Source organism: Neomonachus schauinslandi, chromosome 2 (genome assembly GCF_002201575.2).
Source record: "Neomonachus schauinslandi chromosome 2, ASM220157v2, whole genome shotgun sequence".
Lineage (NCBI taxonomy): Eukaryota > Metazoa > Chordata > Mammalia > Carnivora > Phocidae > Neomonachus > Neomonachus schauinslandi.
The window spans coordinates 78,751,182-78,766,233 of record NC_058404.1 but is presented as its reverse complement, the minus strand read 5'-3'; the positions used below and the strand labels follow the sequence as shown (position 1 = coordinate 78,766,233).

Here is a 15,052-nt window from a genome sequence, read left to right as displayed (position 1 = left end):
TAATACCATATGAAAAGCTGAGAGAAAGCAAAATCAATGTGATATGTACCGAGTGTTCAGTGTAAAACACTGGCGAGTGACATTCCTTATCTATCAAACCACAGAGGCATCATCACATTCCACTGGCATAAACAAAATCTTAAAGGATGACTCATGATTTCAATAAAAATACTAGTATAATACTAGCCATGGCGCCTGGCAACATTTTTCTGAACAAGAGAGAAATATTTGAAAAAGGACTTCTTATAAAATCATATGGGCTGAACGTGGGCAATAAATCTTTCAAAAGAAGTATGAAAACTTCACAAACATAAAAAACGAAATCAGCATGACTATGTACAACTTTTTCTTTGAGCCAGAGCTACAGAAAACTGCTTGCAAAGTGAAACAAGAAGCATATTTCAAATGACATAACAAAGCAAGTTATCCAATTCGATATTTTGTAAAACTGCTAACACCTCAGCTGCATCTATAATTGATTAATTTAGAAACAAGCTCAGAATTTACTTTCTCTAGTTACCTAAGACAAGAAAGGTGTCTCCTGTGAAGAAAGAAGATAGGATTCAAAGTTTGGCAAAGACTGAGATGATCCAAGTTGGCCCTGGACCACTAATAATGTTTTGGAAAGATTGGGTTATTAGATTAACAGTTGTAGAAGATGGACACTATTTATGCAATGTTAAAGCAAACATTTTTATTAACCAAACATTTCCTAAATTGTAAGCAGAAATGTGAAACTTGATCTGACACCTGTAGCAAATCTGAGGGCCTTCCCTGGCCCAGGACACAGGGGTTTCGCCATGATGGTCCACGCCACTCTCATCCTGCTCAGAATGGAAGACAGCCACACCTTTTACTTTACATGGGGTTTGTTTCAAAGGTGATCTGAAGAAAATTTCCTTCCTAATCAATTCTCAACTCTTGCTGCCTCCCACTGGATAATTTATCCCTATTTCTTCCCAAAGCCCTGAAAACTCTTCCTCACCTCTCCAGTTTTGTCGGGTCAACAGTGTGTGATTGTTGATCCCTCATTTAACAGGCACCAAGAGGCTCTACTTACGTCATGCATGGAGTCCAGAAGCTTGGTCAGTTGGTAGAACCTTTGCCAGCTCTGCCCAGAATTGTTGGGACACTTAGTCACCATCTTCCTCAGTTCTTTGATGTAATTTGTCCTCATTTCTTCAAATGCAGCCTGGCTTTTGAGGCCATCCTTTGGAACTGTGTTTAAGGAATACAGACATGTAAATCCCCAGGATGGAAAACAGCTTTGACATTGTAGCAGTTAAATGGCCTAGAATATTTTGAGGTTTTTTGGCTCACACTTTTAGTCTGATACTGAATCTTAATTAATTGCATTTATGAACAAATATGGCAGTTATCTATTGGTAAATTCTTGTTCACATCTACATACAATAGAATAATAACTGCTATTTATTGGGTGTATGTTAATATGCATCTTGCATATATTAATTTTTTATGACATAATCATTATTCTCCTTTTATAGATGACAAAACTGGAGACTGGAGGTTTAATTCTGCCCAAGGACACAATAAATAAATGGCAGAGAAGGGATAGAAACCTAGGTCTATTTCCAAAGCCTGCCTCTTAACCACAATGTTACATTGCCTTGTGGCCTGTCATCGAAGTGTTTTAGGAATCCTAACTTGCCAATACTTCAGAGGTAGGAAAATATCCTTTGATTTTCCAGGAAAACTGTAAGAGCCATGGACAACCTAAGCTGGGGCTAGAATTAGAAAGTGACATATCTATATTCAAATTCAAATATCAAAGACACCTGGGGAGATTGGCCATCTACGGGGTGGGGGAGCACAGACATGCTGAGAAGCACTTTGCATCTTCTTTGCACCAGGACCACATGACCAGCGGGGCCCTGTCAGTGGCCTCCCAGACGACAAGGCGGTGGGTCTGTGCGCTGGTTTGTGTGTGCAATTAGTAACACCACAGTGGCTCTGCAGGTAAGCCAAAAATCTGTAACTTTCAAAGAGAATAAACCATGTTCCCCTTTTTCTTTGAGAAAGTAAAAAAGTAAGGATCAGGTTTTATTTTATGTAGTGGCTGGCTTTTTATTTTAAATTTAAAAATCTCACTTAGAAACAATATTTTGGGATTCAGGGCTTGGAAGCATATCAAATGTCTCTGTGGCCTGCTGAAAGGAGATGCTTTGTCCCAGGACACACGTGAAAGCCCTTATGGAGGAAAGGCGCTCCTGTGCTGGGAATGTTCTGGAAGGAGGTGTGGGGCAGTGTACAGTATCCCCTGTGAAAATCTATCTACATGTTTGCTTTTTTCCACTATAGCCAATAAATAGTTATGTGTATGCTTTAACTCTGAAAAATAAAATCACTTAAGAACTTTATTTTTAGGAGATGGAGACCTAAAGAAATTTCGTCTTGTAAAATTAATGTTCTGAGTTTGGAACTGCTTTTACTTTCACTTCTTAATTATACAGCATGTTTGCTAATTTGTCATAACTGGGATAAATAATAGTTTACTTGGGTCATCAGCCCTTTAGAATGGCTAAGTACATTTTTGACTATTATGAGAACCCTGGAAGCCGGGAATACTGCTGTTTCCAAATTAAACCCTGCTGTCCTGTATAAAAATTATCTTACAAATTACACTCACATCTTATGTTAATAGTCTCCTTGAGTTTAATTGTTGAGGCTTTTGATTTGTGGTTTATCTAAATCTATTTTTGTGGGGGAAAAAATAAACCCCTAATAGGAATTGCATGCATTCCTGAGACGGCCACAATATTAGCTGTGTTTTCAAATATTTGACATTCACATTAAAAGTTAAATGCTGTCCATTATATAACAAATAGTTTGTTTTCTTTAAAAATAAAGCCTTGTTTTAAAAGTATAAAAAATATGAAGGACGGTCATAACCAGGATGTTAATAGTAAAACTACAGACCTACTGTCTACCAAAATTTTTAATGTTAACTTAGAACCTTCTGAAAGAAGTGGCAAGTTTGCAAATACTTTGCAAATAGTGCCTACACACAGGTTAACAATTATTTTTTTAAGTTATAAAATATTAAGGAGTACACCTTTTGCTTTTCAATATAAATATTTACAGAGATCATCGTATACATTAACAATTACCTAAAATTAGAATGGAGTGAATGAATTTCACTACTGTATTTCACTACTACTTGGTGTATCTGCTAAGATTAAGCAAAGACCTTCTTACGGATAGTTCTGTATCAGAAATTCTCAAGAATACAAATGATTTGTGTCAAATATTACTTATATATTATTGCTGTAACTGAAATATATTGTACCAATTTCCCAGCCAGATTTTTTAGAAGTTAAAACAAACCCACAAATAAGGAGAACTTAAGCAAAACCTCAAATTTTGGAGGTTTGCCCAGATTTTCTGAATTTACTTATTAAATGCAGCAGGGCTGCTGGAAACCATCCAAAATCTATGCGCTGGAGAAGAGCAGAGACAACTGGGGTAGAGGTTCATCTGTTTTCCTCCATAAGCATTAAGAACACAAGATTCTCTCAATGTCATTGCTAAAAACTTTCTCGATACACTGGACATCAGGTGTGCAATTTAACATCCTAAAGAAGAAGAAAACTTCTAACACATTCTATCACATATTAGCAAAATAAGCTTAAATAAGCTTACTAAAGCCTGCAGCTCTGTGACTCATACAATTCTTTACTTATGTTTTCCTGCCTTTTTATTTTGCTTTTCCTGCATCTATAAAAATCAGAATTGAAAGTACTGAGCTACTTGGAAGCTAATAATTTAATTTAGGTAGCTTCAAAATGATATCAGGATTGATTATAGGCTGATTAAATGATCTAAAAGGATAAGACACCAATTAAGTTGGAGTAGTCAAAATTTATAAAAATTAGTATCACATGCATTTTTCATTTAAATTCTATCACACATCTGATCTATCTACATCTAGATCTATACTTTCAATATTTTTCAGGCCAGTAATGGTTAATGACATAGCTTGGAAAGGGGAATAGAATCACTGTCGCTGAATTTAAAGATTCTGGTTCCAAAATTATATTCTATAAAGGATAAATCGGGGATTTCAGAAACCTCGAGGGAGAGCGGGGGTGGGGCGGGGGTGAAGAGTCCAGCTCTGAGCACCCTGCAGATGAGGGGTTGCGCCCACGACCCTACAGGAGATTTGCTGAGTGTAATTAGTGAGGACTGGTAGGGCCTGTGGCAAACTGGAGAGAACATGCCCTGCCTTGGGCAATCGAATTCAGTGAAAATAAAACAAGACAAAAGGACAAGAGCAACCTAAAATACCTGTGCCAGCCAAAGAAAACACAGCTGTGAGGTGCTGGCCCCACCTCCCGACCCGGGCTGCGGGTCTGCCCCCTGGGCTGGAGCCTGGGTCCCACCTGCTAACCACTCCGCACCTCCCGCTGCAGCCACGTGCCACGGCCGGCCTTTCAGCCCCTGGCTCCCCGCTCTGGGGAGAGCGGGAACAACACTGGGCGTGAAGGCCACAGCCAAGGCTTTGAGTTCTAATGCACAGAGGATACTGGACAAAAACGCCTGTGTGCCTCCTTTTCATTAGCTTTAGAACATGGGGTTGTTTTAAGCATTAAATTAGATGATATATGGCAAACACTTCAAAAGCCGTGAGCTGCTAAACTGGGAAGCAGGTGCTTATCCAGAGTCGCTATAGCATCTCCTCTTCCTGCTCTTGTCACTACTTGATTCAGGCTCACTTCCTCAGACCCAGGCCCTCTCTGGGGGAAACAACATCTCTTCTGACCCCTCCTATTCTCATTACCTTGCTGAGTAATGCCACTTTCTCCCAAACGACTCTACTGAAAACTGCCCCTTCCGCCACGGCCCTGACTCATGAGCCAAGGGGAGGGCTGGGCATGTGCTGGACTCTCTTTTCTGCTTCCAGGTGGTCACTCAACAATCTCTCCTCCTTTGAAGTCCATGCCACTCGCCCTGGCACCCAGAACATTTCCCAGTTTCCTCAGTGGCCACACTACTTGGCTTAGAGATTTCTTCTCCATGCTGCCTCCTGCCATCATTCTTGTCTTCCTCTCATCTGATGTGAACTTGCTCAGATTCTTTCCCCTCAGTTTGAAAATGTCTGTGCCATTGCCGGAGGAAGAAGTGCTCAATATCCTTGCCAAGGCTAATCCTGTCCTGACTTGTCTCTCTGGCACCTTATGTCATCAACTTCTCTACTCTCATACTTGGTTCCAGAAGCCTAAAAAAGCTTCCCATCAATCTGCAAGTCCCTGGCCATCAGGCATCTGCCTGAGGCCTAATGGTCAACTCTCACTGGCCTCTCTCTGCGCTCTCAACTTTCTCTGTGGAAGCTCTGCTGTTAGTCATGCCCCTTTTGGAAACCAGTTCTTGGCTCCCAGTTTCTCTGCGTCTCTGACAGTCCCATCTCTGCCTCTTCAGCCCTGCCATCCTCCTTTCATGTAGCTCAACTGGACCGTTCCTTTTTCTGTGCCCTGGCAACCCCACACACCATTTTAGTTTAGATGACAATTTTCTATGAGGATAATTTCATGTTTATGTCTCAATACCCAAGCCTGTCTTCTGAGTGCTAGTCCCAAATTCTCCCCATCTTTTGGGATACATCTGAAAATTAACCCATCTAAATTGAACTCATTTTATAAAACCCCCACCAAATCTTCTCCAAGTCCCAACATTAACATACTCCTCTTAATGGTATCACAGCCATCCTAGCCATTTCTCTGTGCGCAAAACCTGTGTGACTTCTGACCCATACCATTTTGTTTCCCCTTCTAGTTCGGCCTTGTTCCTTGAATGCATTGCTCCTGTACATCACACCACCCACCACCATCATTCAAGGCCATTATTTCAACAGCCTCACAGCAGGTCTCTGTGCTTCTAATCTGGCTCAGTTCTCTGTCTTTGCCTCTCCACCTCCCCCTCTCTTTCCCCTTTAATCCAGTTTACCAGATACATTTTCATAAAGGCACAGAAGACAGCTTGGGTCATGTCATGCCACTGCTCAAAGCCTGCGGTGCTGCACTCCTCTGCCCACCCAATGAAGGTCAGGTGCCTTCAACAGACACTGAATATCCTGGTCCAGTCTCCATCCCAACCTTATTCCCCACTCCTCTCCAACCCAACATCACCCCATGGGCCTTGAAAAGTTAAATGAATACAGAAATAAAAAATTTAAAAATTAACGGGTAAAACACGTCTTCCAGAACTAAGTTCTAATGCCTGGATATGCTTTCCCACATTTCCACACTCCCTCACATCATCCCCTGATGGGAATGCCATCTCAGACCTCATAACCAATTCATAACCCTTGCAAAGCTTGCCAAGATTCAGCTTCATCATGAATCCCTCCCTGACTCCCAGAACTAAATATGCTCCTCCCTTTTTTGAACCACCGTGACACTCTATCTTCTATCATGATTGCATAATGCCTTTCCACAATGTATTAAAAGTATCTTTGAATTTATCTTATAGTAAAACTCGCTGAGGGCAGCAACTGCACCTCATTCACCCTTGTAGTAGCTGAATTGCCTAATCCTACTATACATATAACAGACACTTAGTAAATATTTAGTGGTCGGATGAAGAAATGAAGGAATATGCTCTTTCTTCACCCAAAGCCTCATACTTTCCAAGTAACTTAGTTCACCAAAAGACCAAAGCCCTTTTCTCACCGCCTCAATTTTTTTTTTTTTTATACTAACTACCTGACACTGAAAATAGGCTAATCTCCTTAAAGGTAAGACTATTTGACAATGTAGAAAAAGTGCACAAGTGGACATCAACTTACTTGTGCTCAGCAGCAGCAGAACTTTCATTATGGTGTATTCTTCAAAGGTAAGCTGCAGTCGAACGAACTGAAGGCTGATTTGGTGCATCCCCTGGCATAGTTCATACATGGCAGACTGATGCATCTTCTCTCTGCAAAGGAAATGGAAAAAAAAAAAAAAGGTTCGTTATCAAGCCCAAACTGGTGGCCCAAGGCAGCTTAATAAGAGATCTGAGTCGGAGTTTCCCTTTGGCTTCAACATGGAGCAGATATGTATCCAAAGACAAGTTAGATGCCTTTCACACTGATGGCTAAACTGCTTCTAGACCGACACTGCCATGCCATTTCCTAGTACCCTGTAACAATGCGTCAGAAGCATGGAAACCAAACTTTTTCACGTGTGCCATTATTTTATTTTATGTCAAGAGTAACGATGACTGATCGTGTTGTGTTATATAGTGAGATCATCCACAGAGCAGAGAGGCCGCTGTGATGTGGGGTGAAGCCCACAAACTTCTGTTCCTTTTCAGCTAGAGATACCAAACACTTAACTATTTTGACAAACTATACTAGATGCTGTGAATACGGGACAGTGATGACCAGTCTTATTTCCACATGGACTTCCCTTACAGAGGTCATGAAACATGACTGTTAACTATTTGAAGCAGCACATTTAAAAAGGAAATTGAACAAAATTTTGAAACCTGAGAACCTGGACTAGAATCTTTCTGATAAAGGGAAAAAGCAATGTGGGAAACAAAGGCAAAAGAAAAAAGTAAATTTCCTTACTACTTATAGACCACTGACAAGGTCTTGAAACAGGTAGAGTGACCTTCCTCTAGGAACTCAGCTGCCTTGATGTTAATACTTTGCTAAGGGCAAAAGGTAATCTTAGCTTAACATTATCCTGACTCCCCAGGATCCTGTAAGTCTACTTGAATATATAAAAATTCCTTTGGAAACTTCCTTTAGATATATGTTGGCAATTGTCCTCCAAGCATATGGCCCACTGATACACATCTGAAGGGTCTCATGACTAAGGTTATATTAGACAGTAATAAATGACCTTTTCCTAACAATAGCTGGTCCCCTTCAGGTCCTGGAAACCTTGCTTCCAAAATTCCTTAGAGACTTACATTATCCCTAACCCCTTCCCAACTTGAAAATATATAATCGGCCACTCTTCATGACCCCAGTGCAGCAGTTCCTGCCTACAGGTCCTATCCCCATGCTTTAATAAAACCACCTTTTTGCACCAAAGATGTCTCAAGAATTTTTTCTTGGCTGTCAGCTCTGAATCCCAACATTTCCTATGTCAGGAGTTTGGGGCAATATATGCATGTTTCCACTTGGACAACTAACCAATCCTCTCCCTCCACCTAGTCTAAATGTTTCCTTTCATTTTTTTCTAAAGATTTTACTTACCTGAAAGAGTGAGCAAGAGAGCAGGTATGAGCTGGGGAGGAGCAGAGGAAAAGGGAGAAGTAGACTCCCTGTTGAGCAGGGAGCCCGATGTGGGGCTCGATCCCTGGACTCTGGGATCATGACCTGGGCAGAAGGCAGACGCTTAACTGAACCACCCTGGTGCCCCTCCTTTTTTTTTTTTAAGATTCATTTTGGGGGGGGGCGCACACAGGAGTGTTGGTGCTGGTAGGAGGAGGGGCAGAGGGACAGAATCTTCAAGCAGACTCCCACAACCCATGAGATCATGACCTGAGCCAAAACCAAGAGGATGCTCAACTAACTGAGCCACCCAGATGCCCCCAAATATTTCCATAAAAATCTATATTATACAGCAAGAGAAGTCATCATTGTCTCTTTCCATGAGAAGTAAACAAAGCATCAGTTAGTTTTTAAGATTTTCCTTCTCAAAATAATAAATCTTTTGGGACATATTGCTGGTAACTATTGCTTTATAATGACCAGAATCTAATAAGTGAAAAAGAGACTATTAGTGAAAAATAGGAACAGACTTGATAAAGGCCAAAGAAACAAGAGAAAGAGGTCATGATGGCTGATATATTTCCAAAGGTGATGGATAGCAGGTGGGAGTCTGTAGGACAGCAACACTGCGATACCTCTCCCAGGATGCATTCTTGGGTTCCCCTCATTGGCAGAAATCCCTTTCATCTCAACTCTGAAAGCCACCTGTATAGAACCCATAATGGAACAGAACGTTTTCTCTGTGTTATTATTGTATGTCTTTTGTCTCCCATAATCTGGAAGATATTTTTAATTATGTAAATGTTTTAAACACATACACACACACATAGAATAGCAGCAGCCTATGCATCTGCCATCCAGAACTAACAATGTAAATAAATGCTAATATTTTTGTCGTATTTACTTCAGATCTTTAAAAATTAAACATGGCAGAGTTACACCCTGCTCTCTCTTCCTCCTGCTTCCCATTCATCTTCATTCAAGAAGGGAACCGCCCACTTTGGGGGACTACCATTTCCTCTCAGATGTATATATTTTACGGCCACATGTATGTATCTATAAAAACAGCGTACAGTACCTGCTTTGTTTTATGTAAATTTGAAATTAGATATGCACATCCTTCTGCAGCTTATTTTTATTCAGTGTTGTAATTCTGAGATATATCATTTTAATACAGGTAACCGTAAGTTAATTCACTTTCACTGATGCAAGTTTCATTTGTTTGCACATATCATGATTTACTTATCCATTCCACTACTGATGGTCACTTGGATTGTTTCCTCTTTATCGCTATTATGAATGATGCCCAAGGAACATCCTAGGGCATTAATCTAGGATACAGAATGAAAGCAGAATTGCTGAGTCACACATGGGTGCACATCTGCTGCTTTCATTCCAACCAGTAAAAGATAAGAACTTCCTTTTATTCCATACCCCCACCAAATTTGTGGCCAGCTGACAGGGGCTGAAAGGATAGCCCCATTGGTTCTTTTATTTGCATTTCCATTAACACCAGTAGGCTGAACATTTTTCAAATGTTTTCTGACCATTTGGGTTTCTTCTTTGTTGATTTGTCTCTTCATATCTTTACCCATTTTATTGTAAGCTTTTCCTCTTCTATCACTAAGTAACACCATCTTTAATCCTAGTATTTTTTTGCCTTAAAAATTTTGTCTGAGGAAGAATGAAGGGGGGGGAAATCAGAAGGGGAGACGAACCATGAGAGATGATGGACTCTGAAAAACAAACTGAGGGTTCTAGAGGGGAGGGGGGTGGGGGGTGGGTTAGCCTGGTGATGGGTATTAGAGGGCATGTTCTGCATGGAGCACAGGGTGTTATATGCAAACAGTGAATCATGGAACACTACATCAAAAACTAATGATGTAATGTATGGTGATTAACATAACAATAATAATTAAAAAAAAATTTTGTCTGATAGTTTTGTTTCTTCCTTTCTCTCTCCCTTCCTTCCTCTTACTTTCTTCTGCTTTCTCTTTAGAATTTGCCTGGTATGCCTTTTTTTTTTTAATCCCTTATTTTCAAATGTCCCAAATAATTATATTTCACGTCTTTTATATAAGAGGCAAAAAACTGGATTTAAAAAATCTGAGTCTGTGTATTTTAACAACTCAGTTTAATCTGTTCTTCTTTCTTGTGATTACTGATGGTTTTGGATTTTTTTCCTACTATTTTAACTTTCCTGTTTTCCTTCTCTCTTTCCACTTTCCTTCCTTTGACTAGGTCAATCTAGCTTTTAAAAAATTCCCCTCTTTGCTCCAGTACTGGATTTAGAAAGTACACATTTTTACTCCTTAAATAATAATAAAGTTGTGAATTTGTATACTTAAAAGTCAAAAGTTAATCAATAGCTTTTCCATGAGAAACAAACACGTAAAATGTCTTTGGCCTACTGCTTCCAGTTCTCCTTGTTACAGCTCTTTAGAATTTAAATTATACCTGTTTTCACATCTCCCCTGAAATCAGCCCTTCTTTCCTCACACCCACATACCCTCATCTGTTTCATTACTGATGGGTTTCTTTGATCACCACTGTTTCTTATACTTTGCTTCACACTTCGGTTTGGTTTCTTACATGTTAAAGAATATTTTTTCATAATTCTTTCAACAGTGGTCATTGAAAGTTCAAGTCTTTCAGGCTTGATTTGTCTGAAAATCTCTTTATTTCACCTTCATTCTTTACAAAGTCATAGATTTCCCAGCTTGACAGGTAACTGCCCTCAGTATTTTGAAGATAGAACTCCCCTATAGTTGGGCCTTAAGAGCTGCTTTTGCAGAAATTTCTTGTTAGTCTAGTTGTCATTCTTTTACAGATAACCTGCATTTTCTCTTGGTAGCTTATCCCAAATTCCCTGTTTATTTGATGTCTGCAGTTTCATTTCAAAGTACCTGAGTGCAGAGTAATCTTTATTTCTCCTGCTCGGGACTCAATGTCCCTATTAGATTTGAAGGTGTAGGTATTTCTTCAGTTCTGAAATGTCCTTAGACATTATTTCTTCAAATATCACCCCTATCCCATCCCCGCTACTTTTTCCTTTTGAACTCCTATTAGCAGTGTGTTGGACCTTTTCACTGTGTCTTCACATCAACCTTCCTTTCATATTTCTTTTTATCTCTCTGGACTGTATTCTAGGTGATTTTCTCAGATCTATTTTCTAAGTACATATTTTTCTGTGTCTAATCCGTTTAATGTCTACAGTGTTTTAATGACAATATTTTTTTCACATCTAGCTGCCTAGAAATATTCTATTTAGTTCTTTCTCAGACATCTCTGTTATTTTTCCATTAGGTACTTCTTATTTTCTGGCTATTATATCTTCTTTCTCTAAATTATATCTTTACCTATTATATCTCTAAATACTTTTAACATTATATTTCATAGTTTCCTTCAGATTTTTTGTTTGTTCAACTTTTTGGGATGCTAATATGCATACCTACCACACACTGTTTTGGCCTAGGGGAATCCCAGGGGCACTGCCTTGTGGAAGGGACTCTAAAGGAAGTTTCAGCATTTATAACTGTTGGGGGCATAAGCATTTCACTTGTTTTGGACTAGTTTTTATGCTAATTCCTTAGCTAAAATGCTTTTTACAAGACTTGTGTAGTTTAAATTTAGACTCCACATTTGATGTGATACAGACTTGTGTTTCTTATTCCTTTCAGCCTTCCTGCCATGTCGCTGGGCTGGCTGGCATGCTGAGTTTTACTGTCCTTGTTAGGAGACAGTGAAATAGTTGCAGAGACATGGCTTTATGCAAGAGGCTCCATTTCAGGCTCCAGCCTTGCTAGAGTCTATGTTCTTGTTTCCCGTTCCTGTTTGTGTTCTAATATGCACCCCTAAGGCATTTATCTACATCCACTAGTCTGTGGGCCAACTATAGCTTTAGCTCCAAGTTAAACCACTCTGGCTGTGAATTCCCTTTTCTTGCACCCGTTCCCCCCCCCCCCCCTTTTTAAGCTTGCCTATATATTTAAGACTTTCTTTTTTAAATGCAGAATTTCCATGTGCTTAGAGAAAAAAAAAAGGCTCAGTTCAGTTCCACCATTCTGATTGCTAACTACAAGCTTCTTAAAGACAGGATCCATGTCTGGCTAACCTTTTTGAATGTCAAGTAGAATATGATAGCCAAGTGTCATGTGTCAATCTTTGCTCACTAAATATTTCATGAATGAATGAGAGAGAAGGAAAAAGTGAAGACAACAAAACAATGATTTGCAAATGATGATGATCAGAGCAAGAGAATACTGAAAATTTACACAAAGGTCAAATGTCTAATAAAATAGATATAGCACTTGTGAAGTTCTTCAAAATTTTCTCAAGAGATTTAGGTTGTAAAATGGGGTGGAGTGGATTATAAATCAGGATATCCACGGAATACAGCACAATATGCATTTGATGCTAGACAAGTTAAAAAGTGGACTCCTGTGCATTTGATTCCTTAGGCCACCTGGTGCTGGAGACCGCACAGGCACCCTTGGCTTCATCCCAGCAGGGTCTGGAGATGTGCAGCCCAGCCGCCCTTCAGGGCGCTGGCTTTGTGAGTCTGCGACTGTGCCACTTCTGAGACCCAAACTTACTGCATGTCAAACTGGGATACTAATAATAATTCCAACCTTGCAGAAATGTAGGAACCAATTATATGTAAATTCTTATAAAGTACTATTGGCTTTCTTTTTGGTATAATAAAGAAAATAAAATTCTTGAGAGATCAGTGATGAATTTGGTTAAAACAAAGCTAAGTAATAATCAAATTCTTAAGATGACTTTACAGGAAAACAATATTATATTGTCACTATTATTTCTATATGTACGGTAAGGCAGGAGCAAAACCAGGGAGTGTGTAGATTTTCAGGGAGGTGGAAGGAACTTGCACCTCCGTGTTAAAATGTTTCTGTTCTCAGACGTCTTGACAAAACATCCACACACAGATGAAAGGCGACTTAAAGAGAGACCTCAGATTCTACTTGAAGACAGATGAGAACGTGTGTGTGTGACAACACACCCAAAGGAAGCATGTTTTGCCCCTTCAGTACAAAGAACATCTCGTTACCTCTTTCTTGAGGCCTTATTCCCTGAGTAACCTCCGTGGTCTTCACAGCTATCACTCATGGGGTGCCTACCATCCACCAACGCTAAATTTAGTCTTGCTAATTCTCACAGTGCCTTGTGAATAATTATCCTTCTGTTCACGATAAGGAAATGAAGGTACACGATGCAGCCAGGACCGACCCCAGGTTCTCCACTTTGTACCTCATGTCATCTTCTCTCTCCACGCTTGCCAGTGGCCCAGCGCTTTTTAGCTGTTTTCTCCAGAGTATCTCTTTCCAACTATGAAGAGATGTTTGGTACCTTATGTTTTGTTATTCCACTCACTCACTTGTTTATCCTTTGCTCCCCATTACGTGGTAAGATTTTGTGTTTTCAAACTCAGTTGCTGTTTCCACTGCATGAAATTGAGTTCTCTAAATGAAGAGCACTGGGTACTCAATATAGCTTGAAATCTCAGGAAAATAGGCCATCTTAAAAACACATTTACATCACATCATTTTTGCACAATTAGATTAAATGCACGGAAATGTATATCCATAGAAGTTGAAACAAGGACAATCTTTTTGGCATGATACTGGTATTAATTTTGCAATATTACTTCACAGCAATACTCTTTGCTACATGCTTTTATTCATTTTATAATCTTACCTCATTTTCAGTAAGATAATGTAAAAATACATGAATGACGTTGGGAAAAAGATGAAATCTTTATAATTCTTCTAAAAAATAAAAGTCAGTGCAGAAGTTACCCCTGAATGCTGAACTAACATGAAGGCAGTAGGAGATTACTGATGGAGGAAATAGCTCTGTATTCAAGTGAACATCAGACCTGAATAACTGACAGCCCTCTGAACAGGGGGCACATGTCATCCATTTCTAAACATCTCATTTGCAGTTACAGAATGAACTCTATTTCTGGATAAATAAATACAGCAACCAAAATGGGCAGAGAGACCCAGTTCTAATTCCAAAGGGATGCCCTGGGATAAAATCTACAAGAATGATGGTCCTAGAGTATTTTTTAAAAAACACTTAGAGAAAAAAAGAAAAAAAAGAAATATTTCAATAGTTTTGCAAACCTGTCATTTTTTCAAACTAAGACACCAATTTTATTCATAGCTATAACTTCATCTGGCTCTCTCTTGGAACACCCATTACACTAAACTACAATCATAGGGTCATTTGGAAATAGTTTTAAAATATTAAAATAATCTAACGTCTCCAAACCTGATTAAATCGGAACAAAAGTGAATAACTGAAGAGTTGGAACATATATTTTTCCTGGGTTTTGAGAGAATTTGGGGTTGAAAATGGAGTTCACTTTCATGATAACAGTGGAATGAGAAAGCCCCATTATAATCAGAGTAGGAAGGATATTCACAATTTATTTTCTGCTAAAGATTTCATTTATTTATTTGGGGAAGAGAGAGAGAGACAGGGCGAGCGAGCAGGGGGAGGGGAAGAGGCAGAGGGAGAGAGAGAATCTCAAGCAGACTCCCCGCTGAAGGTGGGGTTCCATCTCACAAGCCTGAGATCATGACCTGAGCCAAAATCAAGAACTGGAAGCTTAAGTGACTGAGTCACCCAGGCACTCCAGGATATTCCCAATTTAAATGATTTGTATGCTAATTGCCTGCTTTTAATTTAGCTAAAGAACTGAACAACTTTTGTATCTACAGGACCCATGCCATCTTGCCATTCTTATGTTACCAGTGTTGCCCTACTTTATGAGGCTAGCCCTTCGAACCTATAGTTGCCCTA

The 15,052-nt window shown here is 39.5% G+C and overlaps 1 protein-coding gene across 1 annotated transcript in view; it reads right to left on the bottom strand.

Annotated features, from left to right (window-relative positions):
- Positions 1 to 15,052, bottom strand: part of NR3C2 (nuclear receptor subfamily 3 group C member 2) — a 330,651-nt gene that overhangs the window by 32,502 nt on the left and 283,097 nt on the right. The window contains 2 exon segments of the mRNA XM_021698802.2: positions 1,061 to 1,218; positions 6,803 to 6,933. Of these exon segments, the coding sequence (XP_021554477.2) occupies positions 1,061 to 1,218; positions 6,803 to 6,933 (289 nt within the window).